Genomic DNA, 22,077 nt, shown 5'->3' with positions numbered 1-22,077 from the left:
GTCTTTTTTATATTAAGATAAAAAAAACAACTGTTATGTGATGCATCTCCTAAGTACACAGTACAACTACAACCTGACTGACTTCCTGTCTCCATCCAGGGCTGCACACATAGCAGCTTTGAGGATGCCAAGGCATACGGCTTCAAGAATAAGCTGATTATAGTGTCCGCAGAGACAGCGGGAAATGGTCTGTACAACTTCATTGTCCCTCTCCGTGCTTACTATCGACCCAGGAAGGAGCTCAACCCCATAGTGCTGCTGCTGGACAACCCGTAAGATTTCCTACCATCCTTTTCAACCCACTGTTTGTTTATTTTTACTACTACAGTGATGTTAAACTACTTCGAAACCTAAAAAATAAAAGAGTAATGTCTTTATATTTTATATAGAGGCATTTAGTACATGTCTGCCTACACCCATAATTATGTTCATACAATATTACACTGTGAAGATGTGATAGTATGATAAATCACTACCTGGTTACCATAGGCGTTGGCATAGCAACTAATAAATCTTTTATCTGGACTTCCTTTGTTGCTGTGGATGTCAACACTGCTGTACATTAATGTTGGTAAAGGTTTAGTAGTTTTTAACAGTTATCTGTTAGTTATTTATTCAAATAATTTCAATAGTTTGCCAAAGATGAAAATCACCTGGTACTTTAATAACAGCACATTTTCAGAGAGCAGTAACTTAATTATAGTATATGTGGTGACCTCAAGGTATAGAAGAAGAATAGTTTTACATTGTTAATAAAAAGCAGTTTTCCATGCAGAAAATCAAATTCAAGTTCAGAAGATGTAAAGAAATACATGTTTACCCGTTTGTGTGTATATTTGCATTCATTTGTGGGTGCATGTGAGCTTGAAATAGATTTTTAAAAATGCACCAGAGTTTTATATGTTCGCAATTTGAAATAGCCAAATTGCTTTCAGTATAGATTTGATAATGACTGCTGGAGCTGTGGGTTAGTTTTGCTTCAATATAAAGAGAAAAAATTGCTTTTGCATTATTCATAAACAACACTTTTAGGCAAGAAGAAAGCCTATTTGTGTGTGTGTGTGTGTGTGTGTGTGTGTGTGTGTGTGTGTGTGTGTGTGTGTGTGTGTGTGTGTGTTGCAGTGATCCACAAATTTTTCTGCTCTAACTCACTAGGGGTTTCATTAACTTCGGCCAGATCTCTGCAGTTGCTGAAACAGACACTACGCAGGCAGACAGCCAAAAAAAAAAAAAAAAACACTCACTGGCTAACCACTGGGGGGTTTCCATAGCAACCAGTTAATTCCTCCCATTGCATTGAGGAATTAAATATCTATTTCCCTCTGGTTGCTGAGTTCAAACTGTGTCTCCCCAGCCCCAACAAGCACATTTCAGGAAGTTACAATAACAATGTCATAATCTGTCACTGGGGTTTTACAAAGATAATTAGTCTGGGATGCTCATGCATGATTTTCCTTGTTTCCCGCAGGCCAGACAACCACTTCTTAGAGGCCATTTGCTGCTTTCCAATGGTTTACTTCATGGCTGGCACTATTGATAAGTATGCCTTTGGATTATTAAAAACCTGCTCATTCGATTTACTTATTTAATGATCTTGTTTATCTCAGTGGTAGTTTTATCAATTTTTAATACAGCTACCAACAATACAACAACACATGTATCATGAATAAAACACAATGTAATCCTTTGTGGGTGATGGCAATTTCAGGCTCCGATAAAGGAAACATTTACCATAAAACACCATTAAACAATACATTATAGACTTTATTGTGGTCAGTCTCAATACTGTCAAGAATATATAAGGCTTCTTTCTCGACCAAGGTTTGCAGTTATGTTCAAAAATCATACAGCATGAAAGCCACTGCCAACCACAGAGACACTAATTTCCACAGATTGTTTTGATTGAATGTAATGAGTGCACACCTGGATTAGGTTGCACCAGCTGTTCTAAAATCCATCACTGAATGTGTGACCTTCCTAAGGCGCACCTTCAAATCTTAAGAGAGCTTAATTATTGAAAACGTAATGTGCTGTGTAATTCGGTTGCAAGGAAACATTGGTTATGCTGTCCCATCAAAAGTAATTGGCTATGTAAACAGGAAGTTGCTGTAACATACTGTATATAACTGTCAAAGAATAAGGGGGGAAATTATGTATTGTCAATTTTCTGCAAATGTTGGTATGATGTTTTTAGAGTTAATAGTGTTAATGTAATCTAAATGAATGGAAATTCAGAGCAGCTTTAGGAAATGTTGGAAAGTATATAAAGTACGAATGATCCGGTTTTGTGGGACGTATGTACACTTGAATAATTGATGGAATGCATTGGAAATTACAGATTGATGTACGATTGTTTTGATATTTCCCGACATGTCATGTAATAGTAAGTAATAAACTCTGTTGTTTTGTGAATGGACCAGCCTGGACAACCTGCTACAGTGTGGCATAATCTACGCCGACAACTTGGTGGTTGTGGACAAGGAGAGCACCATGAGCGCTGAGGAGGACTACATGGCAGACGCCAAGACCATCGTCAATGTCCAGACTATGTTCAGGTGACACATAGAGAGTATTTCATTGTGTAGAAACATGCAGTATATTGTTGCCACTGTCAGGGGTTGTTTATGTATGAGCTGGACTTGGATCAAAAGTGCCCCAGACTCCATTTGATTAACTTCTGCATCTGTTCTTAGTCAGATGCTGGAGAGTAAATTTGTTTTTTTAAGTTTTCCAGAATGGTGGATGAGTTCATCTCAAAGATGAACTCCAGTTGCCAAAGCTCTGACTACCACCATTCTTTTATATAACAACCAAAATTAAAAGCATTTATCACTGCCACACTGAGTCGCGCAAAGCATTTCATCTCTCTAACATCGGTCTCTGTTATCCCCCGCCCCCGCTCAGGTTGTTCCCCAGCCTCAGCATCATCACAGAGCTCACACACCCGTCCAACATGAGGTTCATGCAGTTCAGAGCCAAGGACTGCTACTCACTCGCACTCTCCAAACTGGAAAAGGTGAGCTGTTGAGAAGGGAGAACCATGTAGAGACTCCCTGACTTTGACTTTGATGTTGTCTTCTTTTCTGTCTTAAGTGCCTGAACTCTGTGAGCCTTCCATGATTTACGAAGACAGATCATAGCTCGATTATTGAACGCAATCTGCAATATTTTGATGTTTAAAATGAAGCTAATCTTTGTGCAAAACATCCAAATACTTTTGATTTGTCTTCGTCAGTTGCTCTTGTGGTCTGTGGGTGGGGATGGAGGGAATACTGGTGTATTCTTCCTCCAACACCTGAGTCTCATTGCAATGTTGATCATTATGTTTTACATATTTAGTGTTCAACCTACTAGCTTTAACCTTTCAAATTGAAAGTCTTTTCAGTGGTGAAAACCAATAGGGAATAGAGAGCAATAGTTCAGCAAACATACAGGAGAAAGTGAGGTTTTAATATCTTGTTGCTCTATTCTTCAGATCTTTTTTTTTGTGATTCCCTCTGCAGATAGAGCGTGATAAGGGCTCCAACTTGGCCTTCATGTTCCGGCTGCCTTTTGCTGCAGGCAGGGTGTTCAGTATCAGCATGTTGGATACACTGCTTTACCAGGTGGGGTAGCAAACAATAGACATGTCAAGATTAATACAGCTATACATCATACATCAAGTGATAATTTCATCAATCTACTTCAAAGAAAGTTATGGAATAAACTGAAAAGTTATTCGATTGCAACTAAGTCAGTATTTTCTAGTAATGTTCAGTATCTTTAAATTGTATTGAAAGTTTCATGTCAGTAAAAGCAGTTGTTTCACCTAAAAGTGAATCATAGATGAAAGAACATTAACACTCACTGCAACATTAGAAGTTTCTACAGACCCATTAACTGGTGAAAGAGAAAAATCTTCAAAATAGGTACGCATTAAAAAGAAATTGGGGTTGTCACAAAGTAATTCCTAACTTACAATGAACAATGCAGATTTATGTAATAAAGCAGTGTGGGAACATCTGATTGTTTTTTAAATAATTAATTAAGATTGATTTGCCCAATATGTAGGAAAGTGCATTTATATAACTGTCTAACCCTAATTTTAAAGTTGTAGTTTAAAATGTGCACATCTCAGTATATATGTTCATTTTACAACCTGTTTATCCATCACCGTATACAGATATCTACTTATGTCTATCACCTGTCTGCCACAGCACTACATTATATTTTATTTTATATTATCTTTCATTCCTATATTTTAGCTCTGTGATTCAAATTAGATTTTAGTTACATAACTGTTTTATACATATTTGTATTGTTTTGACAGTCGTTTGTTAAGGACTATATGATCGCTATTGCGAGGCTTCTTCTTGGTCTGGACACCACGCCTGGCTCTGGATACCTGTGTGCTGTAAGTATGAATGTTCATACCACTAAGAATGATGATGATGAGTGATTTGTCAGTTTCAGTACCTGACTGTCAGTCTCCCTCCTCAGATGAAGATCACAGAGGAGGACTTGTGGATCAGGACTTACGGCAGACTCTTCCAGAAGCTTTGTTCCTCCAGCGCTGAGATCCCCATAGGGATCTACCGCACGGAGTCGCACATGTTCTCAACATCAGAGGCAAGTTCACTTTGATCAGATACCTAATATCTGAGACCTCTCTTTGGGTTCGTTTCCAGCTTTGGCTTCTGGTTTGGCTTCTGGTTTGGCTTCAACTGAGGCACTACTGCGGCTTTCACTTCCTTCCATTATTCATTCCCCTTTTTTGTGTTTTTGTCATTCCTCCTCTTTCCTCACTTACCTTCTTCAAATTTCCATGATGTCCCTCCTTGCTTTGCTTTTTCTTCTGCTTTCATTTATCTCCTCCTAAAATGTCTTTCCTTTGTCCATCTTTCATCTTCCCATTTTTCTCAATTTTTCTTCATTCTCTCGTCCTCCTTTCATTTTTTAATCCTATTAACTATATCAAGGTCAAATTTATTTATATAGCACATTTAAAACAACCACAGTTGACCAATGTGCCAAATAGGATTAAAATACCAAAAAAAAAGCAAATAACAAGCTGCTTCCAATGCAGAGCACTCTATCTTTCTTGTTCTTTTAATTATTTTTTTGCTCCTTTATACATTTCTCTCCTATTTGTTTCATGCCAAGCAGGAAAAGGAGAATATTAACCATCTTCCCCTGAGTGTGTTTCCGGTTTGTGATGATTCCCAACAAAAAGTCCCCAATTACCTTTACTATTTTATTAGCCAGGCTGATTATTAAAATAGAATTCAGGCAAGTTATGTAAGATAAACGTACGATTGCTAGCTCGTGCTAATTTCCCTGCAATTAAACAGTGAATGATAAAATAGTAAATATGCCATATTTACTATTTCATGTGCTGACTTTTGAGGCTTTGGATGATTTTTGGTTTGCTTTGGATGCCCCCATCTTTCATTGCATCTCTTTTTGTTTGGATGTCTGTTTGTCCTTCTCTTGTTTCAGTGCAAGGACAGTTACGCACAGGTAAGATCCAAATGTGCAAGTTTTTAATTTGGATATTTCACGCGGCTGCCGCCTTTTTGCTGAAAAATAAGATGAAAAGTCATTTATCAATATGTATCAATACATTCATAACCATCACAGCTTGGTGATGTAGCTTTTCTGGAAATAGCATTTAGTAAGGCATTATAGATTTGCTTTCATTTTCACAGACAGGTATTTCTGAAAGATATTGAACAAAAATAGTGTACAAACACACACACACACACACATACACACACACAGTATCCAGCGTTAACACTGCCACCCTGCTCTCCCAGTCTCAGGTGTCCATCAACGTCGAGCAGGGCATGGAGCATCGCGAGCGCGGAGAGTCCTGGAAGGAGAAGACGGCCCACAGAAACTCCACAACGAGTGACCAATCAGAGCACCCGCTGCTGAGGAAGAAGAGCATGCAGTGGGCACGGCGGCTGAGCAGGAAGGCCAACAAACCGTCTAGCAGAGCGGAGCGTATCTCGCAGCAGAGACTCAACCTGTACCGGCGGTCTGAGCGTCAGGAGTTGTCTGAGCTGGTCAAGAATCGCATGAAGCACCTGGGTCTGCCCACCGTGGGATATGGTGAGTGACACAGCTGATGATATATAGAGAAGTGAGAGACAGTCCATGTATTTGCTTTGTTATGTTAAGTGCAGTAGTTTTCAATATATTACTTATTGTATATCAAGACAAGACCAGATTAACAATGATTTAATTTAGGATGTTTCATGTAGTTTATAATTATTTAATCATAATTAGTCTTAATTTACCTGAAAATAATAATAATGCAAATTATAATGTTTGTTGCAGATTGGATTCTCACTTCTATAAACATTTCTTTAAGGTCACAACAGCTCTGAAGGCAGAAATAATGTAATTGGTTGAGTTAAACTTCAGTGGGTGGAGCCGGGAATCTCCAAGAAAAACTAAAATAAAAATCGTGGTGGCTTTTTTTAATTCATGATCACAGTCTTCCTTAACTGGTCAGCGTTACCTGTGTGGCTGTGGGCTTGTATATCTAGCTAGAATCTAGCTCAGCTCAGATAAAACTAACATAAAACTTGAATTAAAATCACGTTCCCAGTCAGACGCAGGTCCCATTTATTAGCCTGGCGCGGCTACATGTTTTGACAAATAAACTCAGTTCAGTGATTGAAGCAAATAAAAGCCCAGGCTATTAATTGCAGTTTTACGGATAACATAACTAATCTACAGTTATTAAGTTAATTTAAGTTATTCTGGCTTGATTTGAATTTTCTCTTTGAGTCCTCTTAGTTGAAGCCAGAAGTAAAAGCTGAATGGAATCGTAGAGTTGAAACTATTTGTTGGTTAATCAATTTGTTAATAGAACATTTCTGAGAAACCATTTGAATAATCAGTTCATCATTGAAGTATGAAAAGCCAAACAAATAACTGCTTTACAAATATGAATACTTGCTTGTTTTATGTTTTTGTCTTTTGTAAACAGATATTTAAATGTGTCAGCTTAGGCTTTTTCTGATATTTTATAGACCAAACCATTTATTAATGAAGATAATAATAATAATAATAATAATAATAATAAACTGTAACTGAAGCTGTTGACAAAATGAAATCACAGAAGTAAGAATGCATTAAAATCGAGAATAGAAAAAAGCATGAAGTTCAGGTGATTCTTTTTCTCCACCCACTCTCAACCAATGAAATTATTTCCGCCATGATAAAAGCTGCCTTTAAAAAAACTGTGTTCCAGTCATTTTATCTCATCTCATTACCTATTAAGACGTGGCGCTGTGGGTCCTAATAGTGCCGACCATTAACATCACACCACATCATCATTAACCTTCAGAAAACCTCAGTTATCACCCATCAAACTCTTCCTCCATGTACCACACGCACACGCTCCACTACATAGTCATGATCATACCAACATGTGGATGTGAACACCTCATGCATGAAGATGGAGGAGCACCAAACCTCAATTGCCTGCATATCTGCTCACTTCTCTACTTTTTGTTACTTAGTTCTTTCTCTCCTCCCAGCTTCACGCTTCAAAACAAAAGCAGAATCATGCTCCAGATGTGTTGCACTTGCTAAATATTATGTAACGTGTCGATTGAATACGTTTCAGGAAGAACCCCAAAAGCTCAAGATCTTCTTAAGAACCATGAAAGTCAGTGAGGATTACTGCAGCAGGATCATAACATGTGACAGATGAAATATTTGGAAGTGATTCTGTGCACACACTAATGCATGGCTTCTTTGCATTGCTCTCACCTTTTTTTTAAAAAAAAAGTTATTTTTGAAACTGCAAATGCATTCGCTGCCTGCCTGATTTTTTTCTTTTTTCTTGTTCCCCCCCCTCCCCTCTCCTCCTCTGGTCCTCTCCTCTTCTTTCTCTCTCTGACTCTTCTGTCTTCCTTCCTTTTGGCTTGTAGAGGATGTTTCTAATCTCACTGCGAGCGATGTCATGAATCGAGTAAATCTAGGATATTTGCAAGGTAAATTGTGTGCCGTTTATAACTCATCTACAAATGTGAGTGGTTACGTTCCATCTTGTAGAGAAAGGAATTTGTCCTTTCACCAGCATCCATTGAAGATTAGTGCACTGAATTTATCCACAGAGATAAATACATCCATTTTTAGTTTTTTTTTTCTCCACTCTTTGTTTGATCCTTTTTTTTTTTTTTTGGTTAATATAAAATTTGTAGTTAATTATAAATGAACAAATTAGGCCATTAACAGTGAATGCCGTTCCTTAGAGTTGCAGGACATTTCAGAGCATCCGTATACAGAGGGGACCAGGCCGTCAGGTTAGCTGGTTGATCACAGTACTGCAACTTTACTGCATGAATGTGTGTGTGTGTGTGTGTGTGTGTGTGTGTGTGTGTGTGTGTGTGTGTAAGTGTGCGCGTGTGTGTATCCTGCCAGAATGAGTGGTAGATCAGCAGCCAATCTCTCACTATCTCGCTCTACTATCTCACTCTATCTATCCGGTCTTTTTCTGCATTGTGTTCCCGTGAGGTGACGTCCCAAATGGCTAGAGTACTGCAGGGCATCAGAGTATGGCTTTGAGAGTGGAGCGGAACGCATTATGTCTGTGGATGGAAGGTTAGATGTAGAATTAAAATGTTACACCTTTTTTAGATCTATAAAGAATATTTTGTATCAGAGTTGGTGTAAAAAAAAAAACACAACAAAAAAAACAACCCAGTGGAGGAAATGTGTTCGCCTCCGCTTTGTCTGTTCTTTCCAAATATCAGGACACCTCAAAGTGTTTTTTGATACTTATACCATGGCCACTTAACCACAGGCAAAAAGAGAAGCAGTGTTTAAACTGTCATTCTGATTTAAAGGGGTGTCCGTAAATTAATAAGACGACATTGACGCCATTGTTACGTTTAATTTCAAATCCAGTATGCTGGAGTAAAGAGCTGAAGTGCTGACTTTCAGATTGAAAATTAAAGATTGAAGATTTTGCTGACCTCCAGTGGTTTGACTTACTTAGCTGCTATGATAGAACAGTGCACTCTAGGACAGGAATCCCCCACCAGGAGCACTTATACAAGGGCTATGTATTGGCAAGAATCTGGCAACGGACAACTGTCATAGTATAAAGAAAACGCTACAAGCCCTCAAAAGAATCAATAGTCTAGACCATATTTCTTGCTTGTTTGGGGTTTTTTTTAGCCTTCAGTCTGATCTTCAGCAAGTGATGCAGTGATGCAAGTCTGGAAAAGACAACTGACCTCCATCCAACTGTGTAATTAGGATCAACAGTCCGTAAAAAGCACCCTCAAACACTCAAAGTTGACTCAAAGTTGCTGTTGCATTGTCGTGGACTACAAAGCCACAACAATAAAAAACACCACTGACACAATACTGCTGGTGTCACTGCACTGTAAATATGAGGTTTCTTCTTTTTCCGACTGCTAATCAGAAATTAGTTTCTATGACTTTTCTGTGGCCATGGTATAATCCATATTTCATATTTCTACAACAGTTTGAATTAGAGGGGGAAACAAATTGGTACGGTCCTTAACATCACTCATATAAGTCCTACATCTTTTCTCTCCACTTACAAGGGACTTCTTTTACTATTATAGAGTAAATCTAACTTCCAGCAGCAGCATCAGGTTGACCTCTTCCACTCTCACACTCCCAATGCGTTCTGCTTCACTCTATGTTTGGTTTGAGTCGCTCTGCGTTTGGTCCAGTCTGACGGATGCTGGAGCATGTCCCCGTGTGTCTGTGGGGTGTGTCACACGTCACTCTTGGTGGGTTGTGTGTGTGTGTGTGTGTGTGTGTGTGTGGGAGGGGGGGCTGAGTGTTGTACGTTGGCATGGCAACCTGCCGCCTTACCAAGCCTGCTGGTCCGGTGTGGAATGCGCAGGAGAAAAAAAAAAAGGAATGCGATGGAGATCGATTTGCTGCGTAGCCGCGGACGCTGTCTGCATGCTGGCTCCGTTCTGAAGCTGCGCATGGGGGGTCGCTGTTTCAGTCAGCAGGCAGCATGGGCCTCCCCTTGTTCCACAAAGTGCCCTGTCAGTAACAGTTAGCCCTTCTCTCTCTTCCACCCCGCCTGGCTTTATAAAGGGCCACAAGCAGGTGGGTTATCATGGAGACACATGTGCCCTCCTTTCCCTTCCTCTGTCCATCACGCAAGTAGGAGCCACCACCAGAGAGCACTCAACACACACACACAAACACACACACACACACACACACACACACATATACACACACACATACATACATACAGATGTAAATAACACACACACACTCACTCACTCACTCACTCACTCACTCACTCACTCACAGTGATATGACTATGACTCTAATAATATAAATCAAATATAAGACCTCCATATTGCAAAACTGTTTCCATGGTTATCTTAATTGTATTGTGGACGCAGCAAAAGAGTATTGTTACAACTGTTAATGTTTACTGTTTATATAATAACTTTTTATGTGGAAATTATTTACAGCTAAATGTGTATAGAAGGCCAAAATAGTCACATTAAGTAAATTAATTATGTATTTTGTATTAAATAATAATAAAAAATAAATCAATTTGGTGTATATGTCTGATTATAAGTAAGACATTTCAGTACAGAAATGCCAAACTAGGTTGGAGGTAATGTAGAAACTGTTGCCATCACATAGTCTGTCCAGCAGAGAGCGCTGGCTGTACAAGGTCCTGCTTAGTATGTATCTTGGTAACAATTTATAAAAAGAAAGAAAATATATATATATTACAGTGATCTGTGTCAGGGTTTGTTGTTCATGTTTAAAAAATCTGATAACACATCAGCAGATAGTAGTGTTTGTTTTTTAACTAACAAATATTGATGTCAATATTGGGCTGTAGTCAAATTATGTACATTCAGCTGTTTACTTGCCACTAAAACTGTATTGGCAGCTTGATTTATAAATTCCTCTACTAATATAGGTTAATGTAATTTTTAAGAATGTTAAATTGTTGTTAACAGTTGTAACAAGCAGTGGTAAAAGAGCGTCCCCACAACTATTTGTCTCAGATTTTCCCACCGCTTGCTCTGATACTGTACGTGGGTTACTTTGCCTTTGTCCTCACTGAAAGGTTGAAAACGAGGGAGGCTCATATTTTCAGTGGTTAGAGGGCTCATTTCGTGGCTGATGTACTGTATAATGGGGGAGGACGAGGGAGGGCTCCAGAGCAGCTCTGAAGGTCTCTTCTGTCTCTTTTTCCAGACGAGATGAACGACCACCAGAACACACTGTCCTACGTCCTCATCAATCCTCCTCCTGACACCATGCTGGAGCTCAACGACATTGTGTAAGGATCAGAGGATACATCCCGCTTTTTCTTTTCCTCTTACGTCCAGGATACTTTGGTAACAGCAGGTGCATGGTGCCATAGGTGTCAGTGTGTAGCCTGATAATGAGAACATTTAACCATTTTGTTTCACTTCATTTTGCACTATTTTATTACATTTTTGGAAGCAGAGTGTACAAAACAAAGGCACATTTTTTACAGTTCAATCGTTATTTATAGACCAAAATCCAGAATATTGTTTATGAGCACTATTAATTTCTCTCTACATATATATCTGAAACTTATATATATATATCTGATGGTATTATAGATCCTTCTATAAGGAAATATATTTGATTAACTAGGGATGCACGATATGGCTTTAATTTTTTTTTTACAGATATAGATAACCGATAATTTTGCATATTTGAATTTGAGAAATAAGTTCATAACCTGTAGTTAATACAGCAAAGATGGATGATTTATTATCCAATAGCTCTGTTCTAACCACATCTAACTGACATCACATTTGTTAACATAACAAAAAACAACAACAGTTCTGACCTTTCAAATGTTCATTTATTCATTTTTTTTGTAAAGTTAATAAAAAAAACTTCACAAACGTACTTTGGTTTTCATTGAACATAGTCTATCAATCATTTTGCATAAGAATTTCAAATGAATGATTAATGATAACAACCAATAAATTATCGGTCGATAAGTATCTATCTCGATAATTATCGTGCATCCCTGTTATTTTGCAGTAAAATAATAGCGTAACTACAGATGTGAAGATGAAATGAAAAATGTAAAGTGTTCAATTCCATCCATTTTTGTCTTGACCATGAGGAGTTATTCAACGCAACTATCACACTTGGTTGCCTTCAGTAATACAGAAGAAGAGCACAGTAGCCAAAATGTTCCAAATCAGGGCTGTAAACGGACAAATATTCCTGAATTATTGATACACAGTGACGCTAGGAAATGAAGTATTCTGACGCCACGATGCATATCGCAAGTAAGATGACTGAAATCTCGTAGTTTCGTGTGTGTGTGTGTGTGTGTGTGTGTGTGTGTGTGTGTGTGTGTGTGTGTGTGTGTGTGTGTGTGTGTGAGTGTGAGTATGTGTGTGAGTGAGATCAGGCTGGAACTAACACCCAAAATCACATTGTCGTCACACGTTAAAACTGAGAGCAACTAATTATCCTGTGATTTCGGGGGAGAACACTTCTTTTTCCTTTTTGTTGTATTTTTATGCAATATCGTAGTACTACTGTCCTTATTACTGCCCTTCACAGCCTGCTGCTTTCTCTATTCAAAGTACTATTTGAACACTACTCACACTAACTGTAACTACTACACTATAGTACTGTTAAAGAAGTGACTTGGTGAGTAGTTGCTACTAGCAATTACAGTAACGTTGATTTTGTGTTTGCAGATACATTATCCGGTCCGATCCGCTGGCACACATGCCAGAGGACTCGCAGGGGGGTCAGGCCCGCCCCACCACCAAGAACCAGCAGGAGTTTGGCACAGAGACGAGGGACGAGACTCACCTCTGAACCCCCCCTCGACACCCTGACCCTTAACGTCTAAGCCCCACCTGGGCCGACAGAGCTCGTTTGTCTCACAAAGATGAAGGCTTGTCTCGGGCCAAGAACAGCAGTCCATAGTGAATGTGCATTATGTGTCTCTCAGCGTCCGACCAGAATTAGTCAACATTTAAACAGACAGCCCTGAGAGAGAGCTGCTGATCCCCATTGAGCTGCTACAGGAGGACGCATGAAGAGTGCCTCGTCATCGACTCCGACTCCGACTCCTCTCACGCGTCTACTGTACCCTAACACACCTCAACCCTCAAAACCTTCTGAAACCAAGAACCCGGCACTGGAAACGGCTCCCTCCCTCCAACCAAAGGACTGAGAGATTTGATCAATGTGAGAGGTCAGCGACGGCCAGGAGAGGGGTTTTTTCGTGCACATACTGTACAGGATATCACATCACCATTTCACTCAGGAGTGAAGTTGCCCTCGTGCCACGACTCAGACCGACTTCCTCTATGCCTGTTTCTACCTAAACCCACGAAAAAAAAAAGAATCTTGGGGCAACTACACCATCCTTCGCTACGAATCTCAAGCAATCAAAGCATTTACCACGAAATTCCAGTACATGTGCACTTTTCTTAATTTATTACAAATGTTGTCTCTTTCTAATCAGACAGGAGTTTAAGTTTCTTTATGAGCACAAACTTTTTTACGACATCTGTGAATATGCACACCGTAGTGGCACTTTTATCAGCCGTATTAGAATAATCCGCATTTCTCTCTCAATTATGTTGTGTCGAAAACTGATTTTCGTTGTGTTTATATTTAAAGGTTGAATATTTTTTATTTATTTCTCCATTTTAAGTGTACCAAATAATGTCTGCTACAATGTGTGCCATTCTTTTGTTTACTCTCTTGCTTTGTAAATACCTTTGAAAATTATTTGTGCATCATGTGCCATTTTGCATCTATTTTATGATATCAGTGTTATTTTTATTTTATTATGTTATTTTAGAGCCTGACAGGGACATTGGCTGGGCCAACATTATCATTAGCTCATCAAAGATGTGTCAGCCAATATGTAACAAGACATTTTCGTTCGCTCACTAAAAAAAAGAGTGTCAGTAAATGAAGACTACATTAATCATCGTCAAAGTATCAAAAATGAATTTAGTTTAAGTAATGTCTTATAATTCAGTATAGTTTACAGTATTTCTCAAGTGTTATAACATTTTTATGGAAACAGGAGCAAACGGCTAGTAATTAACATCGTTTGCTTAATCCATACAAAAACCTGTAAATCACAGAATGACGTGTTTGTATCAGTGGATTAAATAAACTATAAAGTGTTGCTTAGTGACCGTCAGAGGGGCTCCTCGCTGCGGCTTCATTTGACAGAAATGAGAGCGGTATCGATCATCTCATCTAACTTTTAGGAAGTAGAAGTGTTTATTCCAAATTGTCAAACTATTACTTTGAGGTATCCTTATCAGGAATATTGTTTTCACTCAAATATCCGTATTGGCCCCAAAAGTCAGGCTCTAGTAACTTTAATTCCTTTGAAGCTGATGGTAAATATTTATTGTGACGCTCCACTTTCATAACTCTTTTAGGAGTTGCAGTATTACTGGTTACAGAACCGTTTTGCACAGGCTGCCACCGTACAGTCAATTTCTAAATCAATTTGGAACGTACTTGAGCTGAAGACGAAGTGCTCTCCTCTTTAAATTGTACCGGCCACACCTTGTGTATAAGGCAGAGTCAGAGTGCAGTATTATTTCCTCTTGGTTTATCATTCCTCAGCAGCGTGTTCAGTTCAATCACTGTAAATAGTAACTTCTCTTTGTTCTTTTGTTTCGGTCTCTTCTGTGTGAAGAAAGAGGACTTGAACTATTTTTGCACTAAGCTCTGCGAGGATGACGAGAGCATAACAGCATGACCCTTTAATCTGAATCTGTACAACGCGGTGGACAGAATTCAGCTATTCTTGTGAAGCAAATACAGTCAAATGTGCAGTAACATGTCATGCATTTTGTCGTTTTGATTTATTCAGGTGTCTGAAAAGCTTATTTTGGTGAGTGCCATTCTTGTTAAAGAAATATGAAGTGATAGTAACGATGATGTAATCTCAGATGGATTGTTTCCTGTTTGAGATCTTTTGTTTTTTTGTTATAAAGAATCAGCATAAGCTTTTTTTTTTTTGCACAGATTCCCATTTGAAATGTACTGTTGATCTTTGCTCAGCGGGCCCCTCAGAGGTGTCAGTTTACAGGGCAGGAGAGCCGAGGAGGGAAAGTGTGAGCGACCACAATGAGGGTACGATCGGTGTTCAGATCCATTCATTTAACATCGTCCTCACTTTCTGACCAATCACACTCCGAGGAGTTCACTTCAAACCTCCTACTGTCCATACTTACAATAACACAAGGGGCATGTAAACACTAAACAGCATGTTTTGATATACAAGCTTGCCAAGAATGATAATTTTGTACATTTAGCAGGACATTTTAGTGACACTTAGTCCCGTGGCTAGAGAACCCATAATCAAGTCAACTGCTTGCAAGTTGGAGCCATTATTTGATACTGTGTATTTATATGAATGGAACATGCATGTTGTCTAGGTGTTATCAACAGCCTACGTATTCTGTTTACCTCCACTTTATGTTTTTAAGGCATTGTCTCAAAAGGGTTGATCCATTTTGTACTATTTCTTATGAGATGCGAGTGTACTTCTCGACATAAAAAATATGAACAAATAAATGCTGCATGCAGCCAGATAAAACGACTTGGAAGACCTTTTTTTATTTGATCTCAGATCTTCAAATGATGACTTGATGAATATGGCGACAATCACGTATAGATAAATATGTAATTGAACTATTTAATCACAGTTTTCATTTCATTAGAGTGGCATTATTATATCATAGTGAAGTATCTCACAATTACAGTGTTATTACGTTTAAAAAATCATTTTCTTGAGGATATAGTTTCAGGAAATACTTATTTACTTTCTTGCTGAGAGACGGGAAACATAGATACCAGTCTTATCTGTATGCTGTATATGTGTGAACAGACGTGTAGCATAAAGAGCCAGCCTGGCACTACAGTATGTTACCATGGAATAAAAACAAGTTGAACCATCTTAAAATTCAACAATGGAATGAATTAATGTGTTTGGAGCTTGACCAAAACTAGAGAAGAGGTCAGGATATCTCGACAGGTTTTGACCATCTTTTTGTCATCTGTCTTTTGTGAGTCTCCCAACTTAATGGAAGTGTCATGGACAAAAAAGTGAATAAGTGTATTTCCCAAAATGTCAAACAGTTCCTTTTAGTGTTGACTTTATCTTACACAAACACCTTTAACTGCAGCAGCAGCAGGTCAAACACATCAGACAGAATGAAACTACAGTGTTGTTAGTGCCTCTTTAAACTCTCCGTCCTAACGGCGCTGCTTGTTGATGTGTATCTGCCTCCACCTGTCTCTGGTCCAGCGGCCGTTGTTCTGTGAGACTTCATGCAGCAGGTCCATGAAGGCGTACTCGTTGCCAGACAGCAGTGTTTCGTCATCAGGCGAGGCCCCACCGGAAGGAGCCTTTGAGACGGCGCTTCTGTCCTCTGCCCTCTGTCTGATGGTCACAGCTCGCTGTGGTTCGTTCTTCTGCTCCGCCTTGCTGCTGCTCTTGTTGGAGTTCTTTTCTGTGGGTTTCAGGTCTTGGTTCCGACCAGGTTTTTCCTGATGCTGATTGTGGGTTTCACCGATTGTCTGTCTCGCAGTGGCGGGGTCCTGGATCAGCTCTTCTGCGTGGGCTCGAGCCTCACTGAAAGAAGTGATCTTTGCATTTGGTTCTGAGGACTGAGAGTGTTTCATGTGAGCTACATTCCTTTTTAGGGGATCATCTATTGAATTTTTCTCTCTGTCCTCGTCCTGTTTGTCACGGTCAGAACCAGATGGTTGCTCCACTTTCTTTACCTCACTTGCAAACTTTGGTTTCCAAACAGTAAAGACATCAGACCCCTCATACTCTTTCTCCTCCTCCTTCATCATTTTACATCTTGCCAGCCATTGAACTGCAGTCGGAGGCCAGCTGGAGATCCTCCCCATAACTTTTACTGTCTGTGACCTTTGACCTGGGCCGTCAGTGGACTGTTTGTTTAAATCATCAGGATTATTCTGGTTTGTACCAATGCTCAGATAAGGTACAGTGTCAGTGTTGGCAGAAACACCGTGGGGCTCTTCATGTAGATTTCTACCAGAAGCAGCCTGTTTAACATTTACATCGGTGGTGTTTGTTAGATTTTCTGTCCCAAAAGCTCCTTCCTCTTCACTTTCATTCCCCAGTTTCTGCTTTCCTTCAGCTTGGTCTTTTGATTGAGCCTCCGTCTCACTTTGTAAAGTCACTGGAGGTGCACAAACAGGAGACGTAAAGAGAATGGCGTTAGCTGACTTAGCTCTGACTCCAGTAAAGGATCTCCTCCATCCCATCTCTGAGTCCCAGTCATCGTCTTCTCTTTTCTCAGAGTGTCCTGAACACTGATCATGATTCAACCTGCTGCCGTCTCCTTTCACCTCCTCTCTGTTTTCTTTTGGACATCCAGGCTTCACAATCTTGTTGCTGCGTTTCCTCCTGTGCAGCACCACCAGCAAACACACCACGAACAGGAGGAAAGACAGGATCACTGCAGACAGAAAGTTGTCAGAGAGAATTATCTTTAAGTATCTTTTTTCTTCAGTACAATCAAACAGAAAGCTGCAAAAGAGAAACTGAACGTACCTATCACAACGACGAGAGTGCACACAAGAGTGTCTGACGATGGTTGAGACGTCACACTGGTTTCTGGAATGAACAACAGACATGTAAAGCACAAGTTATATAAGGTTTAAATATGAAAGGATGAGAAGAACCAGGCATACCATTCAGTCCAGTAGGTGCAGAGATAGTTATGGACAGGTCGGAGGGTGTGGGATGGAAAGAGATCTCTGTTACTGACGGAGGTGATGTCACATAAGTTTCTGAAGGAAGGAAAGCTGCTGAGGCTCAGCATCAACATACATTCAGTTAGTGAGAGCTTTGAACATGGATGAATTGTATAACATTTCACAGAGTTAGACCACTGGGCTATTGTTAATTATGTTGTGGCGCCATCTGCAGGTGAAATACAATCAAACTTTTAGGGGGTGACTGTGTGTACCAGTCATCTATATTATTTATTTATATATATATATATATATATATATATATATATATATATAGTGTTAAGGAGTTATGGTAGCTTATCTCAGAAATGCTGGGCCTGCAAAAACATGGCCACCAGTCATAGGAAAACAGTCTGGCATAAAAATAAAGGTGTAATTTCTATTAAAAAAAGAAGAAATTGAACCAAATATTGTGAGAACAAGGACTGCTTAGCTTTACAAGGTAAAAAAAAGTTTGATGAGAAAGAAAGTCATAGTATTAAGAGAAGAAAGCTGCAATTTTATGGGAAAAGTAATATGACAAGAAAATAACATTAAATATTGTTTATGAAATAAGAATATTAAAAATGACATTTTACTACTGTACAGTTTAAATTTTGTACCAACTTCGGTGAAGACTGGATGGAATTTAGGAGAGTTCAAAATAAATATAATAGAGAGTACAAATAAATAGTGTTTTGCATAAAATTCTAAATGGTGGACAACTGTGGAGAATGTTGAGTAAGAAATGGGCAGACACTGTACGAACAGATTTGTCTTCAATAAATGGATAATAATCATAAATGAATCCAAAATAAACACAATTTGCTCTCTGAATATAACAGCTGAGCTCTATAAATGTTGGGTACTTTTTGTAATGTCATGCAGTATATTGTAGGAACACACGATTCATTAAAAATACATGTATGTAATAAATTATCAGTATTCTAGTATTAAATCACAGAAAATACAAAATGGAGATTTCAAGAATACAGTTGAAATAGTTTGAGAAGAAAGAAGATTTCATGAATTTTACTATTATATTGTAATGAACAGTTGAGATTTGTACGTCAAATGGGGACATGGGTGACCTGAATAAGCTCTTCATTATCAGAAGTTTAATGATATTAAAATGTGTGAGAACGCAACTGGACATGTTATGAAGCAGCAGGGAATCCTCTAGATAACCAAAGGAGTGCAGAGGTCAACATACAAGTTTTTTTATCTCTTAATTTGTCCCTAATAATCGATAAATAAATCAAAATATAAACAAAACTGAGACAAGCAACACCCAGTGTACCAGTTTCTGAAGTAGGTGTAGTGACGGTTGTGAGGCTATCGGTGGGTTTGGGTTGGACTGAGGTTTCTGTCTCTGATGTTGGTCCTGCAGGAGGTGTTGCTAGAGAAAAAGATGAATGTACTAAACACAGACTGAATATAACTAACGGTGAAGAACATCAGACATGTAGAAGTCAAACCACATGTACCCATGTGTGAAGAGTTTACAAAAGGTGCTGCAGTGGGTTTGGGTTGGATGGAGGATTCTGCCTCTGAAGTCAGTCCTGATGGAGGTGTTGTTGTTGCAACTTTTGCGAGAAGGAACAACAGATATTAAACACAAATTACACACAAGGAGTGGAAGATATCCTGATGGTAATGGTGAAGAAACTGAAAATAGGAGAACCAGATGTACCATGTCTCGGTGGAGGAGACGTCACACACACCGACACGTTCCACACAGGTCGACCCCTCAGAGATGGAGGACTCTCACAGGTCACCTCCGTCTGTCTGTCTAGCAGAGATCTGCTCTGTAGATCTGAGAAGAGAAAAGGCATTAAAGTTTCTAAAAGTTCTTCAAATTAAAATAAGAATTGTTGAATTCATTCCATTTTTATGTTTGGAAACGCAGGGTAAAACAAGTTAGTTGTAATCTGCAACTACACCACTAGATGCCACTAAATCCCACATACACACTGGTCCTTTAAGAACTGTTTCACTCCAATGCAAAGTATGAGAGATATATGCAGGAAGGTTCTATGTTGGTTTTGTTGTTACAACATGATCAATACAAATGTTTACCAAAAACACATTTAAACTTTATAAAAGTAACGTCAAGTTCAATAATCCAATCAATTCAAGACCTGTCAAAATCAAATTTAAGACATTATAAATTCTAAACCTCAGATTACTGGGTTTTAGACTGTTTAAAAGTCCTGTATTTTCTTATATTCCACAAACCTTTTACAGAGTCAATAAAGTCTTCAGCTCCACAGGAACAGTCCCAGGGGTTCCCATGTAGTCTGATCCTGGTGGACCTGAGAGACCTAAAGACCTGAGGTGACACCCGAGTCAGCCTGTTCTCAGACAGGTCCAACTCCGCCAAGAGGGCCTGGGAGCTGAAAGTATTTGGATCAATTGCCCCGATCCTGTTCTTATTCAGCCTGAGACTCGTGAGGTTGGCAAGCCCACTGAGCGTGAACTCATTCAGAGCTTCAATCTGGTTTTCTGTGAGGCTGAGCTCACTGAGGGTCCCGGGCCAGCTGAACCACTTTGGGTTAATCTCTCTGAGCAAGTTCTGGTTTAAACTGAGATTTGTGAGGTCTTGGAAAGAACTGAAGGCCCCTCCAGCAATCCCTGTGACACCAGCACTGTCGATCCTGAGCCTGGTTACAGAGGCAAGGCTGTCGCTGCGTAACACAGTGGAGTTTATCTCCCCGACATCCTTCAGAATCATCACCAGAGATGAGTAACCAGGCCTAAAAGCTAAGAGAACAGTATTACAATTACATTCAGGTGTTATTGGATATGTAACCTGAAACAGAAAAAGTCAGCTGCAACACAAGTCTTACATGAACTGTTCTGGTGTTTGTAGACCCTTTCTTAAAAAGCATTTTGGTTTTATTTTGGTAAAATGTCAGCAGTAATGCAGCTGATGTAAGATGAGGACATTAAAGGGGACATCAGTGTCTCAACCTATTGTATATGAGCAGGTTTCTGAAATCAAAAACATACATAGGTATTGTGTTTATGTGGCAATTCATTTTTTCATTCATTCAGTCCTTTTTGCACTGCCATCTAGTGGTAGTGTTGTGCAACGTAACATCACCAGACTGTAACAACAAATTAATTTGAGGATGAGAGTTAATTCACATTTTTTATTAGTACCTGACAGATACGAGATTTGAGACAAATTCCAATTTTAGAGGGGAATTCACAGATTTTTCCCCTTTAAATACTGTGAATCTTTGAGCTGGAATGGAAAATAGACATTTTCTAAGTGGATTGTGCACCAATATGACTCTGCAAAGGGACTCGGACGGCAGCTTTCTCAAACAGTAACTTTATTGAAGAATAATTAAACATATTCATTGTCAATCAACACATTACTTAGAGCTGCTTCTTCTCTCTCACTCTGGATTACACTGCATATGACACTCTGCATCATCTACTGGAAAAACACTTCATATCAATATCAATAAGTGATAGGCCAATATCGGCCGATAATAGACTGATATATCGATCGGGCTCCAATTTTTCAAAAGGAAGACATTTATTTCAGAAGACATTAAATTGTCTTTGAAATTCTACTTTAAAGTGGATCATTAAACATTTTCCATCAAACTTTAAGTCCTCACCTGTTGGTATGTTCAGGCAGAATAAAATGTGTCCCTCACCATAACAAGAATAGCTCAAATGCACATTTACCAGCAACAAAGCGAGACCAGCAACAACTGTGGAGATACAGAGGAATCAGATTAGCTTCAACATTTCATCTCTTCCTACGGTTGAGCATTTAAGACGAGAACTTACCCTTCATGGTGACCGAGCCGATCGACGCAGGATGCAGGTTTACAGCCTGGACTCTAACCTGGGGTGAGTTTGAAGGTCCGGCGATCCCCTGAACTAGCAGGTGTGAAAGAGAAACATGGTTGCCATGGCAGACCAGAGTTTGCCATGGTTATGAGCTCTGGCGTTAAAGGCACTGGAGCCGCTGTTCCAGTTGGGTGGTAGAGTGTGAGGCAGTTAGCGCCAGGGGAGGCTGAAGATGTTTTGACTACTTAGATTGCTCAAATTAGAAACACCAGTGTCATGTTGGATGACACATTCGCTTCTTTGCTTTGAGAAGATTCACCCAACCCTGTAATTTTATCTCATAAATGAAAAGAAAATATTACATTCCAGTGAAAAGATGCAGCATCTTGGTTAAAAATGAAAAAAACTGAAAACTACATTAGTGACTAGCTGTTAGAGATTAAAATCAGTGTGGCGTCTAAAACCGTCAAAGGAAAA

The 22,077-nt window shown here is 39.2% G+C and overlaps 2 protein-coding genes across 24 annotated transcripts in view; one reads left to right on the top strand and one right to left on the bottom strand.

Annotated features, from left to right (window-relative positions):
- Positions 1 to 15,616, top strand: part of kcnt1b (potassium sodium-activated channel subfamily T member 1b) — a 69,789-nt gene extending 54,173 nt beyond the window's left edge. For 9 of the 23 annotated variants that reach the window (XM_051422752.1, XM_051422754.1, XM_051422758.1 and 6 more), the window contains 14 exons: positions 100 to 272; positions 1,469 to 1,540; positions 2,421 to 2,555; positions 2,905 to 3,016; positions 3,504 to 3,605; positions 4,310 to 4,393; positions 4,480 to 4,608; positions 5,479 to 5,499; positions 5,796 to 6,093; positions 7,622 to 7,663; positions 7,929 to 7,991; positions 8,253 to 8,303; positions 11,224 to 11,308; positions 12,726 to 15,616. In XM_051422752.1, coding sequence (XP_051278712.1) covers positions 100 to 272; positions 1,469 to 1,540; positions 2,421 to 2,555; positions 2,905 to 3,016; positions 3,504 to 3,605; positions 4,310 to 4,393; positions 4,480 to 4,608; positions 5,479 to 5,499; positions 5,796 to 6,093; positions 7,622 to 7,663; positions 7,929 to 7,991; positions 8,253 to 8,303; positions 11,224 to 11,308; positions 12,726 to 12,849 — 1,491 coding nt within the window. In that variant the 3' untranslated portion in view covers positions 12,850 to 15,616. The remainder of the gene's footprint in view (positions 1 to 99; positions 273 to 1,468; positions 1,541 to 2,420; positions 2,556 to 2,904; positions 3,017 to 3,503; positions 3,606 to 4,309; positions 4,394 to 4,479; positions 4,609 to 5,478; positions 5,500 to 5,795; positions 6,094 to 7,621; positions 7,664 to 7,928; positions 7,992 to 8,252; positions 8,304 to 11,223; positions 11,309 to 12,725) is intronic. The other 14 variants (XM_051422759.1, XM_051422761.1, XM_051422776.1 and 11 more) reach the window with 8 other exon arrangements.
- Positions 15,617 to 15,679: 63 nt separating this feature from the next.
- Positions 15,680 to 22,042, bottom strand: LOC127376143 (uncharacterized). Its single transcript, XM_051422784.1, has 9 exons — positions 21,598 to 22,042; positions 21,423 to 21,518; positions 20,026 to 20,550; positions 19,481 to 19,603; positions 19,275 to 19,373; positions 19,088 to 19,186; positions 17,746 to 17,862; positions 17,606 to 17,668; positions 15,680 to 17,510 (listed from the first exon to the last, which is right to left on the bottom strand). Exons 1-9 carry the CDS (start codon positions 21,602 to 21,604, stop codon positions 16,273 to 16,275), a joined length of 2,367 nt encoding a protein of 788 aa, XP_051278744.1. The 5' UTR covers positions 21,605 to 22,042; the 3' UTR covers positions 15,680 to 16,272.
- Positions 22,043 to 22,077: the final 35 nt, after the last annotated feature.

Source organism: Dicentrarchus labrax, unplaced genomic scaffold (genome assembly GCF_905237075.1).
Source record: "Dicentrarchus labrax unplaced genomic scaffold, dlabrax2021, whole genome shotgun sequence".
NCBI lineage: Eukaryota > Metazoa > Chordata > Actinopteri > Moronidae > Dicentrarchus > Dicentrarchus labrax.
Note: the sequence above shows the minus strand (reverse complement) of the source record. Positions and strands in the feature narration are given on the sequence as shown.